Source organism: Parasteatoda tepidariorum, chromosome 8, assembly GCF_043381705.1.
Source record: "Parasteatoda tepidariorum isolate YZ-2023 chromosome 8, CAS_Ptep_4.0, whole genome shotgun sequence".
NCBI classification, from domain to species: domain Eukaryota; kingdom Metazoa; phylum Arthropoda; class Arachnida; order Araneae; family Theridiidae; genus Parasteatoda; species Parasteatoda tepidariorum.
The window spans coordinates 4,737,913-4,761,820 of NC_092211.1; the positions used below are offsets into that span (position 1 = coordinate 4,737,913).

General features: G+C 29.7%; 1 protein-coding gene and 1 long non-coding RNA gene across 3 annotated transcripts in view; both read right to left on the bottom strand.

The window, feature by feature from the left end:
* Nucleotides 1-23,908, bottom strand: part of LOC107451256 (insulin-like growth factor 2 mRNA-binding protein 3) — a 68,256-nt gene that overhangs the window by 11,281 nt on the left and 33,067 nt on the right. For both annotated transcript variants that reach the window (XM_043050729.2, XM_016067299.4), the window contains exons 2-10: nt 20,785-20,891; nt 17,753-17,819; nt 15,504-15,770; nt 13,922-13,964; nt 9,316-9,431; nt 9,122-9,238; nt 7,985-8,447; nt 4,635-4,721; nt 949-1,080 (exon numbers count right to left, since the gene is read on the bottom strand). In XM_043050729.2, coding sequence (XP_042906663.1) covers nt 949-1,080; nt 4,635-4,721; nt 7,985-8,447; nt 9,122-9,238; nt 9,316-9,431; nt 13,922-13,964; nt 15,504-15,770; nt 17,753-17,819; nt 20,785-20,891 — 1,399 coding nt within the window. The remainder of the gene's footprint in view (nt 1-948; nt 1,081-4,634; nt 4,722-7,984; nt 8,448-9,121; nt 9,239-9,315; nt 9,432-13,921; nt 13,965-15,503; nt 15,771-17,752; nt 17,820-20,784; nt 20,892-23,908) is intronic.
* LOC139426334 (uncharacterized) lies at nt 22,266-23,574 on the bottom strand. The gene is made up of 2 exons (XR_011637581.1): nt 23,301-23,574; nt 22,266-23,143 (listed from the first exon to the last, which is right to left on the bottom strand). It is a non-coding gene; the product is annotated as an uncharacterized lncRNA (long non-coding RNA).

Genomic DNA, 23,908 nt, shown 5'->3' on the forward strand with positions numbered 1-23,908 from the left:
CTTCACGGGATAGAAATGTTCGTTTTGGCATTCTTTTCCAAAACAGGCCTGTTTCATCAACATTAAAAACCAATTCTGGAGGATAGTTTCCTTGTTCAATTATTGTTTTTAATGTCGCTGGGAATTCAGCCGCCGCTTTCGTATCACCACTTGCTGCTTCTCCTGTAATCTTTATGTTGTGAAGATTATTTCGATGTTTAAATCTATTAAACCATCCTCGACTAGCAACGAAAGTTTCACTTATGTCACTTGCCTCAACCTGAAAGTAAATAAAAATTCTTCTAGCCTTTTCCATTATGATAGATTGGCTTAATGGCATATTGCGTTCAATTTCGTGGTCAATCCATATAGACAGTCGTTTTTCCATTTCCCCTGTAATGTTATCTCTAGAATGAGTAATTCTAGTTGCAGAGCTTGACGTAGCTGCCGATGACAGTATTTTTTCTTCATTCTTAAGAATTGTCCTTATTGTTGAAGTTGCAAAATTCAATGCAGCACTAATTTGAGATTGACGTTCACCAGAATCTAATCTTCTAATCACTTCCATTTTAGTTTCCAGTGAAATGCTTTTTCTGATTGCTTTCTTTCCTTGTTTTTCATTATCACCCATGATAAAAACTAAAGATCATAATATTTGTCACTGTATTAATTGTTATAGTATTATATAAATTTATATGTACTTACAATAAGGTGAGCAAATGTTTCAAATGATAAAAATGCATTCGTACAACATCGCACCAAACAAGAAACACAACTACACTGTTTTGGATATATGTACATATTTGGGGGAGTCCCCCGCGTACAATTTTGGAGAATCCCTGGGTTGAAATTAAAGAGCGCTAAATCGAAACAGCGTCTTACTGTATTTCGTATTAAAAAAATCCTATTTCAAGAAATATTTAACCAAACCTTGTAAAGCGAAGATAAAATATAATGTACAATACTTACTGTTTGACCACCTTTTCCAATAATGCGACCAACCTGGTTAGAAGGAACAAATATTTCTACTTTGAGGCTATGAGCATCTTGAGCTCCAATGTAAGTTTCGAAAGCTACTTTTTTATAGATCATATACTGAGCCTGAAATAATAAACTAAAATCAGTTGGGATTTAGGAAAATAGAACTTTTTCTTTGTTCTTATTAACAAATGAAATACAAAACTCAATTAAAAAATGTGAATATTCAATTATAAAAATGAAGAAAAAATTATTAATTAAGCCAACTAGATTCTTTTTACTAACACTTAGCTAAGGAACTAAAAAAAATAAAAGCCACTAAAATCTAAACCAGGCCTCAGTAGGCTACTTAAAAAAAAAGGGGGGGGGTGAAACAATCAAGGAAATTTTTTAGAATATAGATATGGCAGACTTTTTTTTAATAAATAAATAAATTAATTAAAAAAATAATAAATTTTGCTATACTGGTTAGAGGGAAAGGGAAGTTTTATAGCATAAAGAAAAATTTTACTGCGAAAGAATCTAATATAATAAAATAAAGAATACATGTGGATGTCTCTGTATACGTAAGCTTTAAAACTATATTCAATAACATTTTAATTCAGATATATTTTAATTTTTTCATGTTTAAGTTTACTATAGACTATAATTTGGTCAAATATTTTGACGTAAATCAATGTTTGCCAGTTTATAGCTCAAATTAAAAAAGTTGTTTATTGTGCCTTCTGTAATACTTAATAGCAGGTTATCTGAATGATCTATGTGATTGCTGCAGCATAGAACAAATTAGTATTTCTAAGGTTACCTGTTTATTTTGTTTATTGTTATACTTTCAAAATGTGTTACTATAAAACTAAAGAATTTAAAACCAACAGTAATTGAAATTAATAAAAAAAATAATAAGTATTGTATTGAAAAGCAAAATTAATGGAGAAATGATACTAATTCATTAATAAATAAAAAAAAATTAATAAATGAAAAAAAGCAAATATTATTAGAACCAATGATAATTTTGGTAATAGTTATTAATTGAAGTAAAATAATAAGCTATGTACAAAACGAAAAAGCACTAATAGAGCGGTAAAAAAATCTGCAAACTGTTTTTAATATCAATGATACTATTGAAATTTTAAAATAAAAAAAAATAAAAAATTTATGTATTTAAATTTTCTTTTCTGCTTCATACGGGTAAACAGGAGATAGTCCTAAAATACAGGAGTCTTCGATAAAAAAGTACTAGACTTGGCAGGTATGATTTTAAGCTACAAAATCAAATACTAAGTGCACTTTCTTATAAATAATGTATATTAGGTAGTAATATTTTTTAAAAACTAATATGGGTTATGGACCCAATAGTTTCAGCAAAAGTACAATCAAAATTTTGAACCCATTAATATACATTTCACTTTTAGCATATTTACTTTAGCTCGAGAACTTTAAAAGCTCATTGAAAAAATTTTGCACATAATTATGAAATTTATTTAATCTAAGATAATTTCATGTAAAGAATAATTTTTATTATTTTACTTAGAAGTCTAAAAATGACTAATTTAAAAAGTAGGCAATTTTGAGTAATAAAATACAAAATTTGATTAGTTGAGGAATTAAAGTTACACATTTTAAAAATTGCATTTTTCAGAAACTATTTGAGCAATTTCATTTAAATTTTTTATTTTGTCATTTAAAATGATGTAAAATTGTAATGGAAAATTATTTGTATACCTTACAACTCAAAATCTTATCACTTATTTTTATATCTTTATACATAAGAAGAGAGTGGAATAATAACACATAGTCAATCACAGAAGACTTCTGGAAAGTAACACACAAAACAGCCAATCAAAATTGATAACGCATGTATGTGAAAAGGTAATAATTTTTAATAATGCTGTCAAAAAATACAAAATGACCTCAAATATAACTCGGAGGGCTTCGAATCAAATAATTAAGAAAACTCTACTATTACGTTTATAAAAAGGAAGATTTATTAACTCAACAACAAAATTTTAACATCGCCATTCCAAAAAAAAAAAGAAAGAACTTGTTACGTAAAGCTATAAAAAGACCGAATGATTTTTTATGCAAACAATTATATATGATATATATAAGTGTTTTTAACGCTATATTATCCAGTGTTTATTAATAATTTCGAGTCGCAAAGTAAAAAGATAGTTGTTCTAAAGTTTTATAATAAAATGTCTGTTTTGATAGAACACAGTTATTTTAGAATTCCAATATATTTTAATAGCTTTAATAAATCGGGTAGAGTTATTGGAAGCACAAATCAACACTCTCAAAAAACTATTTACATTCCAAATTATCAAAATATATTGAACAGAGTTTATTTCAAAATACTTATATTTTTTATAAAAAAATGAATAGCCGTGAATATCTAGGCGATATCAACAGCGGCATAGAGCTGAACATGATTTAGCTGCACAAAATTAACTGGAAAATAATCATAGTGCTATCAATACGCGACGGCGGTATGTGCGGCGAAGAAACGTTGAAAAGTCAAGACGTTTAGATGAAAACGAATACTTTGGTGTACTTACGAATACTTCTGATTGAAACTAAAATATTTTGTCAGTTGACAGTATTGAAGTTAATTGAGCAATTACTTGCAATGGTATTTGCTTTTGAAATATTACTTAGAATCAACTTATTAATATTACATGTTTTAATTTGTTTGTAATTTTTGTAAAGTTTTTTTTCATCAGGTTTTAATTGTTTTTAGTTTAAAATTTAAATTACTGGGGGGGGGAGATAAAGCACAATATAGGGAGCGTTCGGCATCCTATAAGATCAACAATGATTTGAGTTAGGCTCTACCACGCGTGCTTCTGATACGGAGATTAATCTCCGGCTAATGCCCTACAGTAATGTGTTCAATAATATTGCTTTCTCGCTTTATATAAGTTTATAATATTGTTTGTATTGAAATGGCTTTATTCCTTTGACATTTTACAATCCTATCATATTCTCTCCATGGGAAAGTTGGCGCAGAAAAATGTTGCCAGCTAATCCCCAGGAAAACGACTTTTAAGTTTGTTCGCGAAGCTAACGAAAATGTAATTGCGTTACATTGTGTTTTTTGATAGATGTTATATTTTGTATTTTTTTCCTTTTGGTACTTAATGTGTTCCATTTTTCTTTCAATTTTTTTAGTGTTTCTCAAACTATTGTACTGATATATTTTGTTTTTGCTATATTAGCACAAAATTAGAAAGCACTATTTTTTGCGGATATAATCAACTTTGCGGATATGATAATTTTTCGTTTTCTAGCTTTAATATTTTCTAAAAATACTTTAATAATTTTATTTCTTTCTCTTTCAGTAAGCCATTAATAGCTTTTGATATGTTAATAATCAAAATGGAGGAAAACTAGTAATTTTAGAAAAAATATAAATACATATAACTTCTAAACCTTTTTAGTATTTCTAATATACTATTTTTGAAGATAGCATCAAATATTCTATAAGTGTACAAATTTTCATCAAAATCTGTAATGATAGGTCTGATTGAACTGATATGGAATGACCCTATTACCAAACAAGCATCATTGAAAGTGCTTTTGTGAGATGTGTATAAATTAGGGTAAAACCTAACAGATAAGTAAAAGTAAATTCCAATTACAAACTATGAAACTAAATAAAATTTTGTAGTACAACTGACCTTCCATTGAGCTTCAGGTGTACCAATAATTGTTACTTTGCGCAAGGCATCACGGTCAATTGGTTCATCTTTGTTAGTTTGAGCAACCTGAAACAAGAAACAAATTATATGAATAAGTTTTCTTTGATACATCAAAGCTTCTTAAATTTATCAGATTCTGAGCTGCACCTCAAATGGGTAGAAAAAAAATACTAAATGCCTCTGTGATTTGTATTTTAGATAATATTAAAGACTATTGGCTCAGAACCATATCTGTATGGTCATTTATTTAGTGCGCAACAGGCAATTATAAATAAAACAAAAAATGTTTACTGTATGATTTTTTAAAAAGGCAAATAAAGCAATTTTTAAAAACACCCAATGAAAAAAAAGCACCTTTAAGGGTTTTTAAAAAACGGAAATAAGCACCTTTAAAAAAAATATGCACCCTGGTTATGGACGAGATAAGCAATACTGAATAAAAATTAAAACTTAACTAATCAATCAGAAATACAGACAGGTTCTTAATTTTGTTTCACGGTGATCCTACCAAGGTACCATAGCATAAAGTAAGCATTACTTTGTTTCTGAATGTTTATCTACAGATTTAAAAATAAGGATATCATATTACAAATAAACTTAATACAATAAAATTAAATTTTTTTAGATACCCTATAAAAATATTAGAATTTCTTTTATCAAAAACATTGATTATATAGTATAACTAGATTAATGTAATGAATAAATCAAAATCTGAATTTATTTATTAGTTTTTAATCCTCTGGATAAATTGTGTTTGCAACATCAATAAAGTGAATGTCTTTCTCATAGAGGAAGCACCCTAGGAAGAAGTCTGTAGTGAACCAAGAAATTCCTATATTAAGCTTTATTTATGTAATCATAATATGGAGAGCAAGAAGCCAAATATTTGCTTCACTTTGAATAGTGAGGGGAAATATTGCAAACAAATTCAGATGAACTCAAGTCATACGTAAAAAGAGGATTATTTCTCAGTCAAGAGATTTCTCTGTTTCTTGTGCTTGTTTAAGGGAAAAGCTTAATTTAAGCATAATTCAATCTAAATATAGAATTAAAAGACAGGATGCAAATTAAGAAAGAAAATTTAGATTAAAAAAAATAATAAAAATATTTGCAGTGTGGTAGAGCAGGGAAATGAAACAGATTTTCGTTGCTCAGTCACACTTTACTCTGTACATAATTTAACAATTTGAATTATATAAAATGGTTTCTAGCAAAGAAAGATATTGTAAATGAAAGAATGGAATTGTTTAAGGAATTCAACTTATTACAAATTAAATAAGACTGATGATAACATTTGGACATATATATATATATATGCACCATACACGGTCCAACACAGAAGCGCCTCACATGAAGTTGTTTTAACCACCTGCCCATGCATCTATCTTGTTTATCAAACAGTTTAGTATTAATTGCAGGATTGGGGTTTTGGACGTCCTAAACTGGTTTTGGACAGGACACATTGGTTTTATTGTCTTAACTATTAAGCATAATAATTATATACAATAATTACATACATTAATAAATATTTTATTCTTTTACTTTAAATTATTAAAGGAAAATAATATAATGTAATATAATAGGAAAATATTAATAACTTGAGAAGCTGCACAATTCACCTAATAACAAAAGTGAATACCTTATCCTTTAAAAATTATTGATATACAGTAAAACCTCGCTACAACAATATTTTGGGGACCAAATAACTATATTGTTGTAGAGGGATATATTATTATATCGAGGGCTTACATATTTTGGGGACACAAAAAGATTTTTTTTAAATTTTAATGTTACATATGTATATGTTGGTTATATAATAACTAAATCTATAAATATGTTATATAAACATTTAACTTGCAGAGTGGTAATTAGGGTTAAATATGAAATCATGATTTCTTATGAGAATTCTAAGAATGGTAAGTCTTGGGATGAGGTATTGAAATCTGAATACAAAAGCCATTCACTGTGGTGAAAAGAAATAAGATAACTACATAATCAGCAGTGAGTGTTCTCTTGTCAGAAGGGACCGAAAAAAATAGCAAAATATGAGAAAATTAGATTTTTTACATTATTTTTTTTTATAACCGGCGTTGAACAGCCGACCTAAACTTTGGGTTTACGACTACTAATGTTGAACTCCGTAGACTTGTCATTTTCAACCTAATCCAGAAGACAAGGAAACTCTTGGATCACAAGCTGTGGGAGAAATTTGCTTTCATGGAGGACTTTTTGATGGAACTAACTCGCATTCGCGTTACATGGAAAAGACCACGAGAACCTCTCACGGTTAGCCTAACGGCAAAGGGACTAACCCATGATCCGTCTACCACTGAAGATATTTCACGTCAGTACTGTGGTCGTCGAAAACTAGTTGCAGAATTCGTATCGACCAGTCATTGCCGGGATCGAACCCGTTTCACCTCATAGGACGGCGAACACTCTATTCTCTGAGCCATCGTGGCTCAATTTTTTTAAAATATTATTTGAAAACTAATAATAAATGGTGAAAATAAGGTTGCAATTTGAAAAAAAAATTAATCTGACAGGGGTTTATTGCTTCAGAGAATGTCGCAATATTGAGAGGTGGATAACATTAATTTATATGCAAGTTCGCGGGGACCACAAAACATTATTGTAATAGAGGGAATTGTTGTATCGGATATCGTAGCAGCGAGAGTTCGCTGTATTATGTTTTTGCAGAAGGATAAATAATGCAATATTAAAAATAATAATATTTTTTTAATAAAACCAACTTTTCTTCATTTTGTTTCTTGTTCAAAAATTAATCTTATTTTTCAGAATATTTTTTTAAAAATTGTGACATAATTTGAATAAAAAGGGTTTTGGACAGTTTAAGACAGGAAAGTTTAAACTGTGGATTAATCCATTCTGTCCTAAACCTTTCAAAATCTGATTAATTGTGTTATTCTTCAACCCCATCACGCTGTAACAAATATATCGCACATGGGCTGCAGTAGCGGCACAACTTAAAAAATCAAGTTTTGAGATAAGTGGGTTTGAAGTTTTCATTGCTAAGCAAAACATGCATGAGAAATGCTTTAGTTTACTTAAACGAAGATTACCTTTAAGTTGATATATGACTTGTGCTAGTATTGCTGCTCAGAGAATGTGTATTTTCATATTTACACCTGTTCTGCTCTTAGTCCAAAACACTTTTTTTTTTTAGTTGTGCCACGATTGCAGTACGTGAGCGACATACATATAATATTACAACAGTAAATATAGTATATACATTAAGACAGCTGATTTTGAAGTTATTAATATGACATATGTATATGCAGGCAGTGAAAAGAAGCAGATAAACATACTTTTATACTGCCACCAGAAGAACTAATCATATCTCGTATGGTACTTCCACCAGTTCCAATGATAGCTCCAACAGCAGAGTTTGGTATATACAGGTAAACTGTTTCTTTTGTGGGTTCCATGTTGGGTGGAGGTGGGGCATTAGGGGAATACGGCATCATGGGCATATTGTAGGGTGGGGGGTTGCCATACATTCCTCCTCCCCCATAATGAGGGGGTGGTGGTGGTGGAGGAGGAGGTCCGCCTCGTCCACCAGGATATCCTGGATTTGGCAAAGTAGACATCATGGTCATAGGATGCAATCCAGGGAACATCATTGTAGAGGGGGCCATTGCTTGCAAATCATTCTCGTAACTTTGTCTCAATTTACTACTAATCATCTGTTCAGCTTTCACAATGTTTTCTAATTTGCCTTTAATGGTGATGATACGTTCAAAATTGAAGGTGTTCACATCTTGCATGCTGCTGTTAAAACAAATAATTTAAAAATTAGGTATTACGCTAAACACTAATTACAGAACAGCATTTATGTAGAGACCAATGCAGTCCTTTAATAGCATTTTGTATACATTTTTTACTCTTTGAATTTAATAACTGTATTTCGATTTAACATTAAAGGGAAGAAAAAAACTTTTTATCAAATTGTTTTAAAATTAAGCATAAGATGTATCAAAAACTGCATTGCCTTACAATAAAAAAGCTAAAAAAAAATATAACTTAAAAATAATTTATATTCATATTTCTCTAGAATGAGATCACTGTCACAGCAGCTGTAATAACTAATGGGTAGGCTACTGCTGAAATTTATAATTGTGTATGGAAGAAAATTTTATTAAAGTTTGAGGATACAAAATCAGATAACTGTAATTTACTAGGTTTTGAATGTTACAAGGTTTAAAGGAAGAAAAAAACTTCACTACAGATTTCCTGATAAAACATCAGTGGCACAAGAATGCATAAAGATATCACTCAACTTAATAGGATATTCAACTATAGTTTTAGCTTTAAGAAAAAAATGCAGAGTAGTTACAGATTTTTATTGTTGATAATTTCTTTTATACAGTGCCTATATTATATTTTTGTCAAAACAATAAAATAACAGCAAAGAATTTAAAAAGCAATAAAGAAAAACAAAATACCTGGAAACAGTTATTTTAGTATCAGTACTTTCCATTATCTTCTTAATTGTGTTACCATTTTTCCCAATTATTCTTCCAATAAGGTTATTGTGAGCAAGGATTTTTAAAGGTACCTCCCTAATAAAATATCACATTGTTAATTTAAAAATTTAGTACACCTGAAAAGTCTATCAATACAAAGAACAAATACGGACCCTCTGTTTGTGTTATTAGCTTCCTGTTGCATAACTTCTAGAATTTTTTGACATGCAAGCGAACAATTGTCTGGATTTCCATATATTGTAATTACTTGAACAGAATACATTTCATCCTAAAAAAATAATAAAAACAAGATTTAAGATCACATAATATGTTTATATAATACACACTTGCTTATATAGGTATGATGCCACAAAAGGCATTACATATTTCTTAGCTTTTAAAATTTCATTAACTTCATAAACTTATTTTTTTAAATCATTCTAAACTGAATTTTTAATTTAATCAAAACAATAATTAAATTTTCATTACAATTTATAAAAAGTGAATATAAAATATTTTATCCTTTTCTAAACAATCAATGTAAACAGGGATGCCAACCTTTAGTGATACCAAAGAGGAGCAATTTTTTTGCAGTCAATGATCAATCGTTTTAATACATTAAATATGCCTCATTATGTACATTATATAGTAATGAGAAGTAATAAAGCAATACTGAATATACAAAATATTTATTAATATAATAATAAAGTATTAAAATGCAATGAAAATATTAAAGTGCAAATTAAAAGAGCATAAAAATTATAACATTATTTGCTTTGTAATGCTATAGATGTGGCCTTTTTAGCTTTAGCTAATTCTTCTTTAGTGAAGTTTCTTTCATAACAGAGTTCATTTTTAGAAATCATTTTTGATTTTTGAATCAAAATAGATTGCAATGTAGATAAACTTAAGTTTCCTCTGAAGTCATTCTGATTTTTCCTCACAAGACTAAACAGTCTTTCACAAGGAACATTGCTGTGTGGGATTAGCAATATCCTCTTCATAACAATCGGCAGAATGTTGTATTTTAAACAGCCTTTCTGATCTTTAATTTTTTCGATCATAGACCAAACTTCAGCAGGCTTATTATTTTTTATAACATCCTCACTGAAGTTATCAATCTGATAAAGAGCAAATTCTTCCTCTAGTGCACCCTTTTGTAAGTCTGAGAAATCTTCACAAAAAAGATCTACGAAGTAGTTAATTGCACTGAAAGATTTTTCCAGTCTTAGGTTAATGTCCGCAACTTCAGCATTTAATAAAGCAGCATCCTCCAGTGGAAATTTTTCGCTTATATATTTGCATGACAGGGAATAAAAGTTTCTGACACTTAGATAAAATGCAGACACAACATCTTCAGTCAGAGAATTTTCTTTCAAAAATTGCCTTGTTTTGCAGCCTATAACTAAATCTTCATTCAACTTTTGTCTTTTTCTATTGGAAAATTCAATTGTACGTATGCTTTTTGCCTCTTTAACAGAAACTGGAGATATGTAACGTGCAATTAACTTAGTTAAAAGCATCTCCAACTCTCTCCGAAGACAGTGAATCAAAGGTTCTTCTGACTGCAACAAAACGTTCACAGAACAGAAGAGTGGTAACACAGATTCCAAAAACAAAAGATAAAGTTTTGTACGTGGATCTAGAAACATCTTTTTTATCTTTCTACATTTCTCAGATGTGCCATCTTCATTTTGAAAAAAAAGGGAAAGACTGTCCCACTGCTCAAGAAATCTTTCAATAACATTAAGTAAAGACAACCACCTTGTAGCCACATATTTAAGTATTTTGTGGTTATCAAGATCACAAAAGATCTGACAGGCTTTAAAAGCCTCAATCCTCTTCGAACTTTTTTTGAAGTAATAAAATACATCAATTAGAAAATCCTCCACATTTAATGGCAGTTCTTTAGCCCCCTTCTTAGCAGCCAAATGTAACAAATGGCAAGCACATTTGTTTATTATCATTTTGGAGTTCTTTTCCAATAAGTACTTTGTAAGACCCTTATGCTTACCAATCATCGATGAAGCATTATCACAGGAAAAGGCGATACAGTTACTCCAAGGAATCGATCTTTTTGACAGTTCTTCATGAAGCAACTGGAACATATTTTGCCCAGTAGCATCACCATTCAGTTTTGCTAAACTTAACAGTCTCGTAGTTATTCTAGCATCGTCGATAATGCCTACAATCAAAGGGAATATTTTGTCTGACGAATGAGAATTACTGGCATCAGTAGCTAAGGAAAATTTCGTTGTTTTTAAAATATTCGTCAGCTCATTACCAGTATTTGTAGCTAAACAATTGATAATTGCAGTTGTCTTTGTTCTTGCGCAGCCGTATTTAGCGGCTGTATCAGAATCTTGAAACATTTTCTTAAATAAAGGCCGCGCATGATCGGCGACAGCAATTGGCAAATTGTGTTCCAATATAAAATTTGTAAACAATGCCTCAGCCCGAATAACTTTTAAATCATCTGATGACGAGGAAAATAATGCATTAATTTTTTTATTTGTAGCCAATCTTTCGGCATTTTTCTTATGTCGTTCACACTCCACGTGACGTCTACAGTCATACAGACCACCATGTGCGATTGTGAAATCCATATCGCATGTAATACAATAGGCGTGATTCTCAGAGGCTTTTGAGCGCTTTAGAACAGGAAATTCTTTTGCATAATCATCTTTAAAAGCTTGATGATGGGATCTCTTTTTAGGCGGCATTCCTGATTTTTTTTAAACTTCAAAATGCATTTTACAATCAACTGACGACGATGTAAACAACATGCGATATGTTAAAAACTTCGCGAGTGAATAACTTTTAGCCACCAATGCTCCAATCACAATTTTCAAGCAACATTCTCACTGACGCGTTCTAAACTAACGCATCTACGTAAAGCAAAATAAGATGCATTCTCACTGTCATGCTGCAAGCTAACGCAATGACTTTAAAGCGAAAACGCACTTGAGGGACGATATTTCGGTTTAGTAACAGTTAGAGCAGGAAAAGCGGAGCGTTTTTGACTTAGCGCAGGGCAGCGGAGTTAAAATTTTAAAACGGAGAAACTCCGCTCAAAGCGGAGCAGTTGGCATGTCTGTGTAAAGGCTAACTTTCTATTTCAATACTAATGTAAGACTCATTAATTCACTGTCATGACTAAAACTCTTTATTTCTTACCAAAAATAAAACTAAAAAAAATTTTTTTTTAAAGTTCCAGTCGCATAGTTATACTAATTATCAGTCTTTTTAACGATTAGCTTTTGCCAAATTATTTTCAAATTTAATACTGGGAGTTGGCTTTATTTCTGGCTATGTTCTCTTTTGAGAAATCACGAATCATGTATCTCTTCCCATGCTCATAAGTGCCCACTGGGAACAGTTCATTCACTTTCAATTTCTAATAAGTGGCGAAATGATTGAGGGGTCCTTTTGGACCTCTCAATCCCAACCGCTGAATATCATGCAAAGAGAATAAAAAATTTTTTTATCCCTTTAAGGTACTTCTTTTCAGTTATGCTTTTTATTTTTGAGTGTGGCCATATTCAGTTTAATATTTACTCAATAAATTTTTCCTAAACTGATTTTATTCATTTCTCTGAGACAAACATCCCAAAAAAATGATATTCAAATTGAAGTGCTATCACAAGCATCCAAAAAAAGGCTTAATACCGCAATGATGCTACCTGAACTACCACTAAAAAATGGAATGATGCCTTTACAATAGACTCGTGTAATTCAATTGCACGAAACATTGAAAATAACTTATACAATGAAATAGTTCTAGCTAATGACTTTTAAAAACTCTTTGAAACAGAAAACTTCACAACAAAAGAGCAAGTGCTTTCAATTTTGATTTAATATATAGTTAGATTTATTTATAGAGAAATTGAATGAATAAAAAACTTACATTTGCATTTCACATCAACATTAAAAACATCACAACTACTTTAAAATCCATGTGCAGAACTGCCAACATGGATAGGAAAAAATCCAGTAGATTTTACGAAGAATTATAAATTTCATGATAATTGTTGCATAACATACTAAGTATTTTACACATAGAAAATTTCAGGGATTTTTAGTCATCAAAATAGAAAAACTGCAATATTTTCCAGTTATGATGGACATTAACCATACTTGAAATGTTAAGTATTATGTATAGGCATGATTTCGAATATTAATAGTGAATTCAAAGATAGTTAAGATTTTTTATTACTTTAAAAAAAGTTTAGAATAAAAATACAATTTTATATAAAAAAAAATTTGAACTGCTTTCTATAAATAAGGTTTGCGTCATTATGTTTTAGTAATACTTATTTAAGTATTCAAACAAGCAAGCAATAATCTGCACAAAAATTCTATTTCAATAGGGATTTTTTTAGAAAACTTGCTCAATTTTAGGGAATTTTCTAAAATGTACAAAAACTAGGAGAATTTTAATTCTACCAGGAGAAACTGGAAAAATCCAGTAGAGTTGGCATGTGGAAAGTGCCAAAAAAATTAAAAATTATGATGAAAAAACATTCATCCAATGACACAAAAGAACTGTTACATAGTCTTGAAACGAATGTATGAAAAAGGAATTACTCTAATTTGAAATTTGCTAATCATAATAGCATCATATTAAAAAAGAATTAGAAATTTCTTTTACACTTTTAAGTGCCTTTAAACATAAAAAAATAGCTACTTTTAAGTGTTTAATTTCTGCAATGCAAAATTAAGCACTTTTAAGGTATGCAATAAATCCTGTCTAAACTATAAAAAACATGATAAACTTACTTTATCAAAAGCTCCAGAGTTTTCTTTTCTATGAACGTCCACTCTACAAAAAATGAATCCAATTAGGAGGCACATTAAAGACATCTTAACGTATACAGATTACAATACAATAATGCTCATTTCAGTAAGGAACTCGGCTGCTTGGGACAAAATTTAAATTGGCCCATATTAATTTTTCATCCTTTACAAGCACTTTTATTTTATTTATTTGATATTTATCTTTTATTTAATTCTTCTATAACAAACAAAACGAAAATGACAGAAATTATAAAAACCTTACAACATATTTCAGAAATTAAAAAGAAAAAAGCAGGGATGGTATGATTTACATCACTTCATTTTTCTAAAACTAATTTGTGGCCTTCTGAAGATGCGACATCTGAACAAAATAAGTGTTTTTTAAATTTTCGAAAAATAGAAAAAAATTTAAGTTTCAAATTTGCGCACTTCTGGAGGTGCTCATTTAGTACAAATTTCATCAAAAACCAAAGCTGACTTTCATTTTAAATCAATTTTCCGGCGGTAATCCCCATGGATATTCACATGATTTTGCTTAATTTGCAATTTTTTAATGGTAATTTAAAATGTTTTCCCAGCAGCTATTCCTCATAGATTTTAAAATCCCAATATTTTTAATAAGTGAATACCAATTGTGAGTAATCACTTCTTTATGAGTGTCAATTTCATCTTAAATATAAGTGACGTTTCAATTGTTTTTCCGGGTGATCGGGTACTTGCTGCTCGAGAAGAATACCGCTGAAGTTACACACAGACGTCTTAAAGATAATTTAAATCAAGTACTTCCGTTTAAACCAAGACTTGGTTAATATACTATACAAAACCCATGTAGATGCTGGGACTGGGGTATCGGTTGAAGAATTAGAATATTTAAAAACAGTTATGCAGTGCATTAGACTTGGAAACGATTTAAGTTTACATGTTGTATAATATAATTTCGAAGGGTGACCAATCTGATTGTCAAGGTTACAAAACACCCAGACGGGCTTTTCCAGGTTTTTCATGTTTCAGGGGGGGGTCTTCGAAAGAGAGGGCAGGGATAAGTACCTCATTTAAATATTAATAATTAAGTTTAATTTTATGAATTGACTTAAGATATAGGTAATTAAAGTGTAATTAATAATTAATACAAATAAATTGGTGCAAAAGACTGAAAAAAGTTTCTTTTGTCATCACGATACACAATGTTATGTGTACTTCCATTCACACGTCTGAAACTTATTTTAACACATTCATATTTCAAACTTAAAAAATAGTTGAGGGAATAATTTTTTTTGCATAGAAAGCGAATCAAAGGCACTGACTAATCAACAGCCATACAGACAAATCTACCCAGCAAGGTGACTCTCCAGTCTCCAAACAGTTTCTTCACTATAGGTTCATTTTTTTAGGCTAGACTAAAATATATTTCAATAGAATAGCTCTTAAATATAACAGAGAATAAAAAAGAAATCAATTTCAGAAAAACCCACTTTAGGGTGGGTTTTTCTGGGTAGGTGGGGGTTTTTTGCAACCCTGCTGGCTATGGCTAGTTAACTTATATAAGCAACACTGAAGTACAAACCTAGCTCTGGATTGTTGAGTTATCTGACGAATGGTACCACCTGAACGTCCAATAATTGCGCCAACCATGTCGCTCAAGACTAAAATCCTTAGTGGAAAGTCAGACCCACGAAGAGGAAATCCTCCTGAGTTTCCCTGAAAAGGCATATTTCTCATACCCCCTCGTCCTCCACCACGAGGGCTGCGAGATCCAGGACCCCTGTCCATCATGTAGTCTACCTTTAAGAGACCTCCTTCAAATTCAAATCCGTTTAATTGCGTGTATGCTCTGAAACAGTATAATAATGTTAAATATAAGGTGAACAAACTTTTTTAATCTTAATTTAGATATTTTATAAACTGTGATTGACTTCTTTTAATGAAAGGGAGTCTCTATTTAAAACATATAAAATTACAAATTCCTAAAAGGAAATAAAATAAATTAGCACATCAAACCGTACATCACAATTTGTTACAGTTTTATGAAGTCTCATTTTTTTAAAAAGATATTTTAACTTTATATTTTTCAAAAGGTTCTTCAATATACAATAAAGCATATCAATATATATAAAAATAAGACCAGTTCCATTTAACAATGTATTTCTTTTGAGTTATACTTCCTGAATCGGTGATGATGGAGCCTCAAATTCTACAGTTACAGTATTCATAGCTATCAACATGGATAGGAAAAAATCCAGTATATCTTACAAAATATAAACTTCATGATAATTATGGCATAATGAACTAAATATTTTACACATTGGGAATTTCAGGGATTTTTTTTTAGTCATCAAAATAGAAAAACTACAATATTTTCCAGTTATGATTGACATTAAACATATTTTAAATGCTATGTATTAATGTTCACTTACAATTCCAACTAATAATAGACATTTAATTCAAAGATAGTTCTTAATAAAAATGAACTGAAAATTTTTGAACGAAAAAAATTTTGAACTAATTTCTATAAATGAGGTTCGTTTTATCGTGTATTAGTAATACTGATTTAAATATTTTAGCAACCAAGCAATAATCTGCACAAAAATTCCATTTTAATAGATTTTTAAAGGGAACCTAATCAGGAAAATTGTAATTAAACCAGCAGAAACTGGCAAAATCTAGTAGTCTACTGAAAAATTGTAAGCATGGAAATACTAAACTAAACTCAGTGGCGCAACAGCTCATAGAGAGCCAAGGCCTACTGTGCCCATCTCAGTTTTCTTAACCTTGGGCTCTGGGGTGCAGGAGCAGTTGTTCCGGTCAGGTGGTCAGCCGAATGCGGAATCCCCCAGTGTTTAGTTCCCAAGCATGCTTGGTACTCATTTATCAACCCACTGAAGGGATGAAAGGCTGAGTCAACCTTGCCCGGCCCGAGGATCGAACCAGGGACCTGTGGCATAACAGCGTTACCGCTCAGCCACTGGGCGTCTAAGCATGGAAATAGCTGACTGTAAAATGCAGCAGTCTGATAAAAGATTTCAGTATTCGTGTTTTCGAGACATCATATTATAAAGTCCAAAATAGCAAGTCAAAATACCTGTTATTGTAAAGTGTAAGTATGTTTAGTGTTAAGTCAACCTATGCATATTGCTTTTAATTTGTTCAGCTCAGGGGTAATTGTGAGCCCAAGTCAAAATTCCGGAAAATTTCTTTCTTGAGTTAAAATAAAATTAAAAAAAAAAAAAAAAAAAAAAAAAAAGGAAAANAAAAGAAAAAAAAAAAAAAAAAAAAAACGGTTTAAATTGAAAAATCAGGAAAAAAATTTAAACTAGGTTTTTTTCCTTTTTCTCAATATAGTTTACTTAACTAGTTTACTAATAGTTTACTTAACATATATTTAAAATTTTACACATACCTATACCATTTACACATACCCATGATAACCTGGAGAAATAATTAAAATTTACAAATATGTCTTTCTTTCTTGAGTTTATGATTATAACAACTATTTACTGATAAAAAAAATTAATATTAATCATGAATATAAGCCTATAAAGTATCTCTCTGGCTCTCCCTTACAAACAAATAAAATAAACTGTGTTTTTAAGTTCAACCTTTGAAAATTTGATTTCCGGAAACTTCTGTGATCAATGATTTTTTGAAACGTCTGGACCTTCGATCTCCGGAAACTTCCGGATCCCTGTTAGCGAAATATCCGGAAATCCGGATTTTTTCCGGAGCACAATCAGCCCTGTCAGCTCATCTCAAAGAGTGCTTCTATAAATATTCACATAAAACATCAATTATAATACCAATGTAAATCATACTCACTGTTGAGCTTGGTCTGGACTTTCATAGGTTACATAAGCTGTACAATATTCTTCCGATTTTCCTGGTCCTACAAAAAATTTATAACATGAATAAACAAAATATTTTAAAAAGGCAAGTGAATATTAAAAAACTAAGGCAAAACAATAATAACTGCTGGAAATTATGTTTTAGATAGCAGACAGTTTCTTGCATTAATATAAAAATAGAATATGAAATAGGAAAATGTTCATCTTAAGTAATATTTATCAATATGTAGGAAAATTTTCATCTTCTTAAGTAATATTTACCAATATGACCATCAATTTAAGTTTAAATCGATTGAACTTAGGTGCCTGCATAATTCAAAGACATAGTATTAACTTCATCAATTACATAATGAAAGAAAGTTACAAATGAGAGTAAGAAAGTCATTATTCCAGCTTTAATTTTTTTTCATTTTTTATTTTTACAAGTCTTGAAATGTTCATCCAGTAACATCAGGGGTCCCCAACCCTATGCCCGCAGGCTGCATGGCGCCCGTCGATCGGTCTAGGCGCGCCCCCCGCTGCTTGTGCCCAACGATAAAATATTTCAATTTTCCATTTCCCCAGAAAATGCTATGCACACAAATGCAATCAATACATACAAAAGTTCGCTTGCTCAGTAAAGGTAAAGTACTTGATAGATCTCTACATTTAATTGAAGAAATAAAAAAATATCTTGCAGCCAAAAATCAAGTATTTTTAGATTTAAGAGACCCTCTTTGGCTAACTGATTTGTCTTTCATAACGGAAAAATTAAATAATTAAAACTTGGAACTGCAGGGAATGGACAAACATACAGCAAGAATGATAGGGGCTATAAATTCGTTCAGAGCTAAGTTAGTTTTGTGGATATCACATTTGAAAATGATGTCTCTTGTACATTTTCCATACATGATCAATTTGAAAAGCGCTTTCAACAATTTAATATCATAGAGATATTTGATCACATATTTTTTAAATCCTTTTACCAATCAAATAAACGTAACCGTAATAGCAACATACATTTCAGAATTTCTTTAAATAAGGCAAGAAGAAGTGGAGATAGAAATTTTGGATCTTCAGAATGACATTATCCTTAAAATGTCAGATCAGAAATTCTGGAATATAGTTGTCAGAAATAAATTTCATTCTTAAAAAGAGCAGCATATAAAATAAAGTAGTTTTTCGGTTCCACATACACATATGGCGAATCATTGCTTTATATCATAAAATCAAAATATAGATCCCGACTAACAGATGAACACCTTGACGATTGCTTGCGAGCAGGAATTTGGCCATATTCTCCCAATTATGAAGCGCTGGCCAGTGAAATGCAATGCCAAAGATCACATTGACTGTATTTTATATATTTTATAAATAATTTTTATAATTCGTATGGTTTGAAAAAGCAATTTAGTAATCATTCATTTTACACAAGAGTATTAATACTAATTATATTCCTAAGTTAAATTAATTTTTAAAATTAAATTTTTTGTGCATTATATGTAGTGTATATGTCTATCCTATGTCTATCAACTATAAATTTATTTTAAAAAAATAAATGGTGCCCGCCATTCGACCGATATTCTGGTATTTGCTCTTGGGTAAAAAAAGGTTGGAGACCCCTGCAGTACATTATGGCCATCGATTTAACCAATCAAATAATTTTATTTAAAATTCATTGATGACAATCTGCTGGCTTTAGAATAACTAATTTTTTTTATCATCGTCGTCACTGGTAGCAATTTTCCTCACAAAAAAGAGTTTTGCTCCCTTTGGAAATGTTAGTCCTTAAAATTGTTTTTAAAAAAAATTTAGTTTAATTTAATTTTTGTAGAATTTTGTTAAAATTATGTAGGTTTATTTGGATTTTAACAGTTGTTTATTCTGATAGTAATAATGAAGATAGAACTTAAAAATGTTAAATAGTTTGATCCATTATTAGGTAGTGTAATTTTGTCATTTATTCAGTTTTAATGTAATTATCTAACATGTTTTCTGTGAAATCGAGCTACTTGTCCCATTGAAGATGGTTAAATATTTTGATCTGAGAGAATTGATCCTGGATGATTGAAGTAATACTCAAAACTATATTTTATTCTGGGAAAATATTTAATTATTTTTTTTATAAAGATAAATACCCGATAATAAAACAAGCTCCTTTGAATAAGGATTGTTTTTATTTACTTAATAAATAATTGCACTTTGTTAACTCTGGTAAATGATAGAATAAACAGAAATAATGGGCTAATTATAAATATAGCAAATAACTTTTTATTAATATCTCTTGAATATTGAATTTTATTTTCTGATTTGAATTTACTAATTGATTAATTAGTATGAATTAATGTGTTAATTTAAAATTTACGCTAAATATTCCAGATTTGAAATTTTGTTATCTAAAAGTAACAAAAATTAATTATTTTTGCTATCTAAAAATAATTCCTTGCTCGCCTTGTAATTTAAAAATATTTGTACTAAGCTTAAAATAATTTTTGTTCAATTCGAATTTTTTACCAAACTTTGCCCCCATTGTTATTTTCTTAAATAAGTGAAATTTTTTTTTTTTTTGTCATCGCCAATTTGCTTTTAAAAAGTTTATATGCTTTCCAACTGACATGAAAGAGTGAGTAGTATTGTGTTTTAGATTTTTCACAAGGAATTTTAAGTAAATTTCTTTATGTATCGGATACATTGTATCCATAGTTGTATTAGGTACTAAAATTTTGAAGAGTCATTAATTCTGTTCTTCCTTTAACACAGTCAATTAATTGGCTCATTTTATGGATGGGCTGGGTTTCATTAAATAATCAGCAATAGTACTTAATTTATGCTTTTATTTTAGTCATTTCAATTAATACTTGTACTTATTATTCATTCTGATTAATGTATCGACTCATCCAACATTTACAAATAAAAAAGTAATTCTATTTAGCATCATTTTAAATAGGTTTAAACCACATACCAATAATTTCTCTTTGTTACATATCTCACATCAAGTATAAATGAAATTTATTTAAGAATATTTACCTCTTTCACATTGTATAACGTTTCCAAACGTTGAAAGCAGATCTTTTACATTTTCCCAGGAGCTATGGGTGAAGATATTTGTGACCTGAATTTTGTTAGTGCGGTTCCTGAAAAAGAAACTATCTTAGGAGCTAATACAAAATGATAGATATTTACACCAACAAATTGTTATGTTGTGAAATTAAATTTTATTAATAAGAAGGTTTACACCTAAAAACAAACTGGGCAATTCCATGGTGTCGGACATAAAAAAATGAACTAAAATTTCTTAGAATAATTGTATTTACGAACTATAAATTAAACTTAAAAGGTTTAAATTTGTATTTAAAATACTTAGATCATTATATTCTACTAAAAAATCATTTATCTTACAAAATCTGATATCAATAAATGGATTTAACTGCTCGTTTCAGATGTAAATCACAAAATTAATATATGATTACTTGGTTACATATCCTTTAAGTTTAAATTTTGTGAATTTGTTTAGCATTTAATTTTAAACCCAATTAAATTTTCAGGCTTATATTTAAATAAAACTATCTATTATATTGTTTTTAAAAATGTAATTCAATATATAATTTCAAATTATTTTATCTCTTTGTCAGCACAAACTTTGGTCTTGGGCGCATTTTAAATGTAAATCAATAAATGCAATTGCAAAACACTGAAACTTATTTGAATTTTTATTCTGATAATATATGGAATTTATTTTTAAAGTTAAATGCTTCCTTAAATTAAAGATGCTCTCATTTTCTTGGTGATTAGAACAAATGGCTCATTTTAATACATTTTTCACTTTGTAGAATATTTAGTCTTCTACAAGAAATTTTTATGCTATTAGATATTTTATATGCCTGGTAATTTAAAATCACCTTTAAAACTAAACATACCATACTAGATAAATTTTGCTATATGCTATTAGTATATACATATACACTGTAATATTACATAAATAGGGATCTGTTTAGAAGATATTTGGGTCCGTTAACGGACCCTTCACAAAATATTTTTTCATAAAAACGGACCCTTCACAAAATATTTCAACTTAAAAACGGACCCTTCACAAAATAATTTATCTTTTAATCGCACCCTTCACAAATTTGTTTATCTTCATTATTGTTTTGTTAATGGAATAAACCCTTCCCAGGAAGTGGGGGGAGAGAAAGACAGATGTAAACGAACTACAGCAGTATAAGCTAAATGCCAAATATTTGTATGTTACATTGCTAATTTAGTAGCTGCAATTGCTGTTTATTTTTTAAAATTTAATTTTTTTTAATTATAATTTTACAGTGATGAGCATAATCTTGTTCGTCTTTGCAATTTAAAAACTCCTTGAAAAGTTTTTTTGCAATAACGGACCCTCTATTTCAGGGGTCGCCAAACTTTTTTAATTATCGACCCCTATATAATTTTTCGAAATCTCCATCGACCCCCGCAAAAGTAATTTTCTGTTAATTAAAATAAAACTCTATTAGATACTATGTTTGTACATTTATTTTACGATTTTAAACATTTATTAAAGTAATAGTACATTATGTAACAATAGTTTTATGAAAAATATATTAATATTGAAATTTAAATACCTTATTATTAAATAATAAGTAATTATGCATAAGTAGATATAATAAGTAAAGTAACTAAAGATTTACTGCTTCTTGAACAATAAGATGGGTGGGCCTGGTGTTTTTTGCAAGGTTCACTATATTGGGTTCAAAATTGGACAATTTTAATTTTCGTCAAAATTGGTCAATTTTGTAATATTCGTAAAAAAAATACAAAGAGTGCTATAGTTTTGTCGCGGGCTGTACTAATCCATATCATTAATGCTTACCTTCTTTTTTGTGCATTGATAATTAAAATTGATATCTAAACCAAACGAATGGTTTTATCGAAACAATAACTAATTATCCAAAACTATAAAAGTTTTAATAATGACACTGCAAATATTCAACACAGTTTGCAAAGATAGTTGAAACTGCGTATGATATTTGCATTTGTAACGTCAATGCTCGTCACACGTGACATTTTAACAAGCGCATATATGCATATGACTTATAAACTGCGCTGAGTTCGTGCCACTGCGCGGTGGTACGTACATACTTGTTTCACCCCAATAAATATACGTTTATTAATTTATGTTTCATAAAGAAACTGATATTGAGTCAATTATAAAAAAAATTCACAAATTTTACATACTTAATTAGGTATCTGTGATTTGCGTATTGAGAACTGTTTCTTTTTTCGACCCACAATTGACCCTTCCAATTCGGATCGACCCCCATTCGACCCCGTCTCAGATCGACCCCTGCTTTTGTTATATAGACCCTTGGGGGTCTATATAGACCACTTTGGCGACCTCTGCTCTATTCACAAAAGCGGACCCTGGTTGAAAGAATGTGACTCAACGTTTATTTTATATTCACAAATTACGAGCAATTTTTTCACAATTTTACAAAAACGGACCTTTCACAAAANTATAGACCCTTGGGGTCTATATAGACCACTTTGGCGACCTCTGCTCTATTTGCACAAATTCACAAAAGCGGACCCTGGTTGAAGAATGTGACTCAACGTTTATTTTATATTCACAAATTACGAGCAATTTTTTCACAATTTTACAAAAACGGACCTTTCACAAAATGTCTGGACAGACCCCTGTATACATTGAATTGGCAAAACTACTTGCCAGTATGAAATGTATGTTTGATTTTTTTGCATCATATTGAACAATTTTTTCATAGTACTTCCTACCCATTGGCTTTCTTTTTATTTTTAATTTTATTAAAGGAAGGAATTTTTCTATAAATTATAATTATATTATTATTTTTAAAAAATATTTAGAAATTTTGAATCTATAAATAAAGAAAAAATCTACAGGTTAAATAAAAAGTAAATAGTTAATATTTTAAAAGAGGAAATGATTCATTTCAAATGAATACTAAACTAATTTGCAAAACAAATTACTAATCTAAACTAATTTGCAAAACAAATCTACTAATCTAAACTAATTTGCAAAACAAATCTACACAATAAATTTCAAATTTAGTTAATAGTGTTAAATATTGTGCTTTGAAAAAAAAAATAAAAAAAAAATGGGGAGCAAAATTTAGTAAAAGAAATT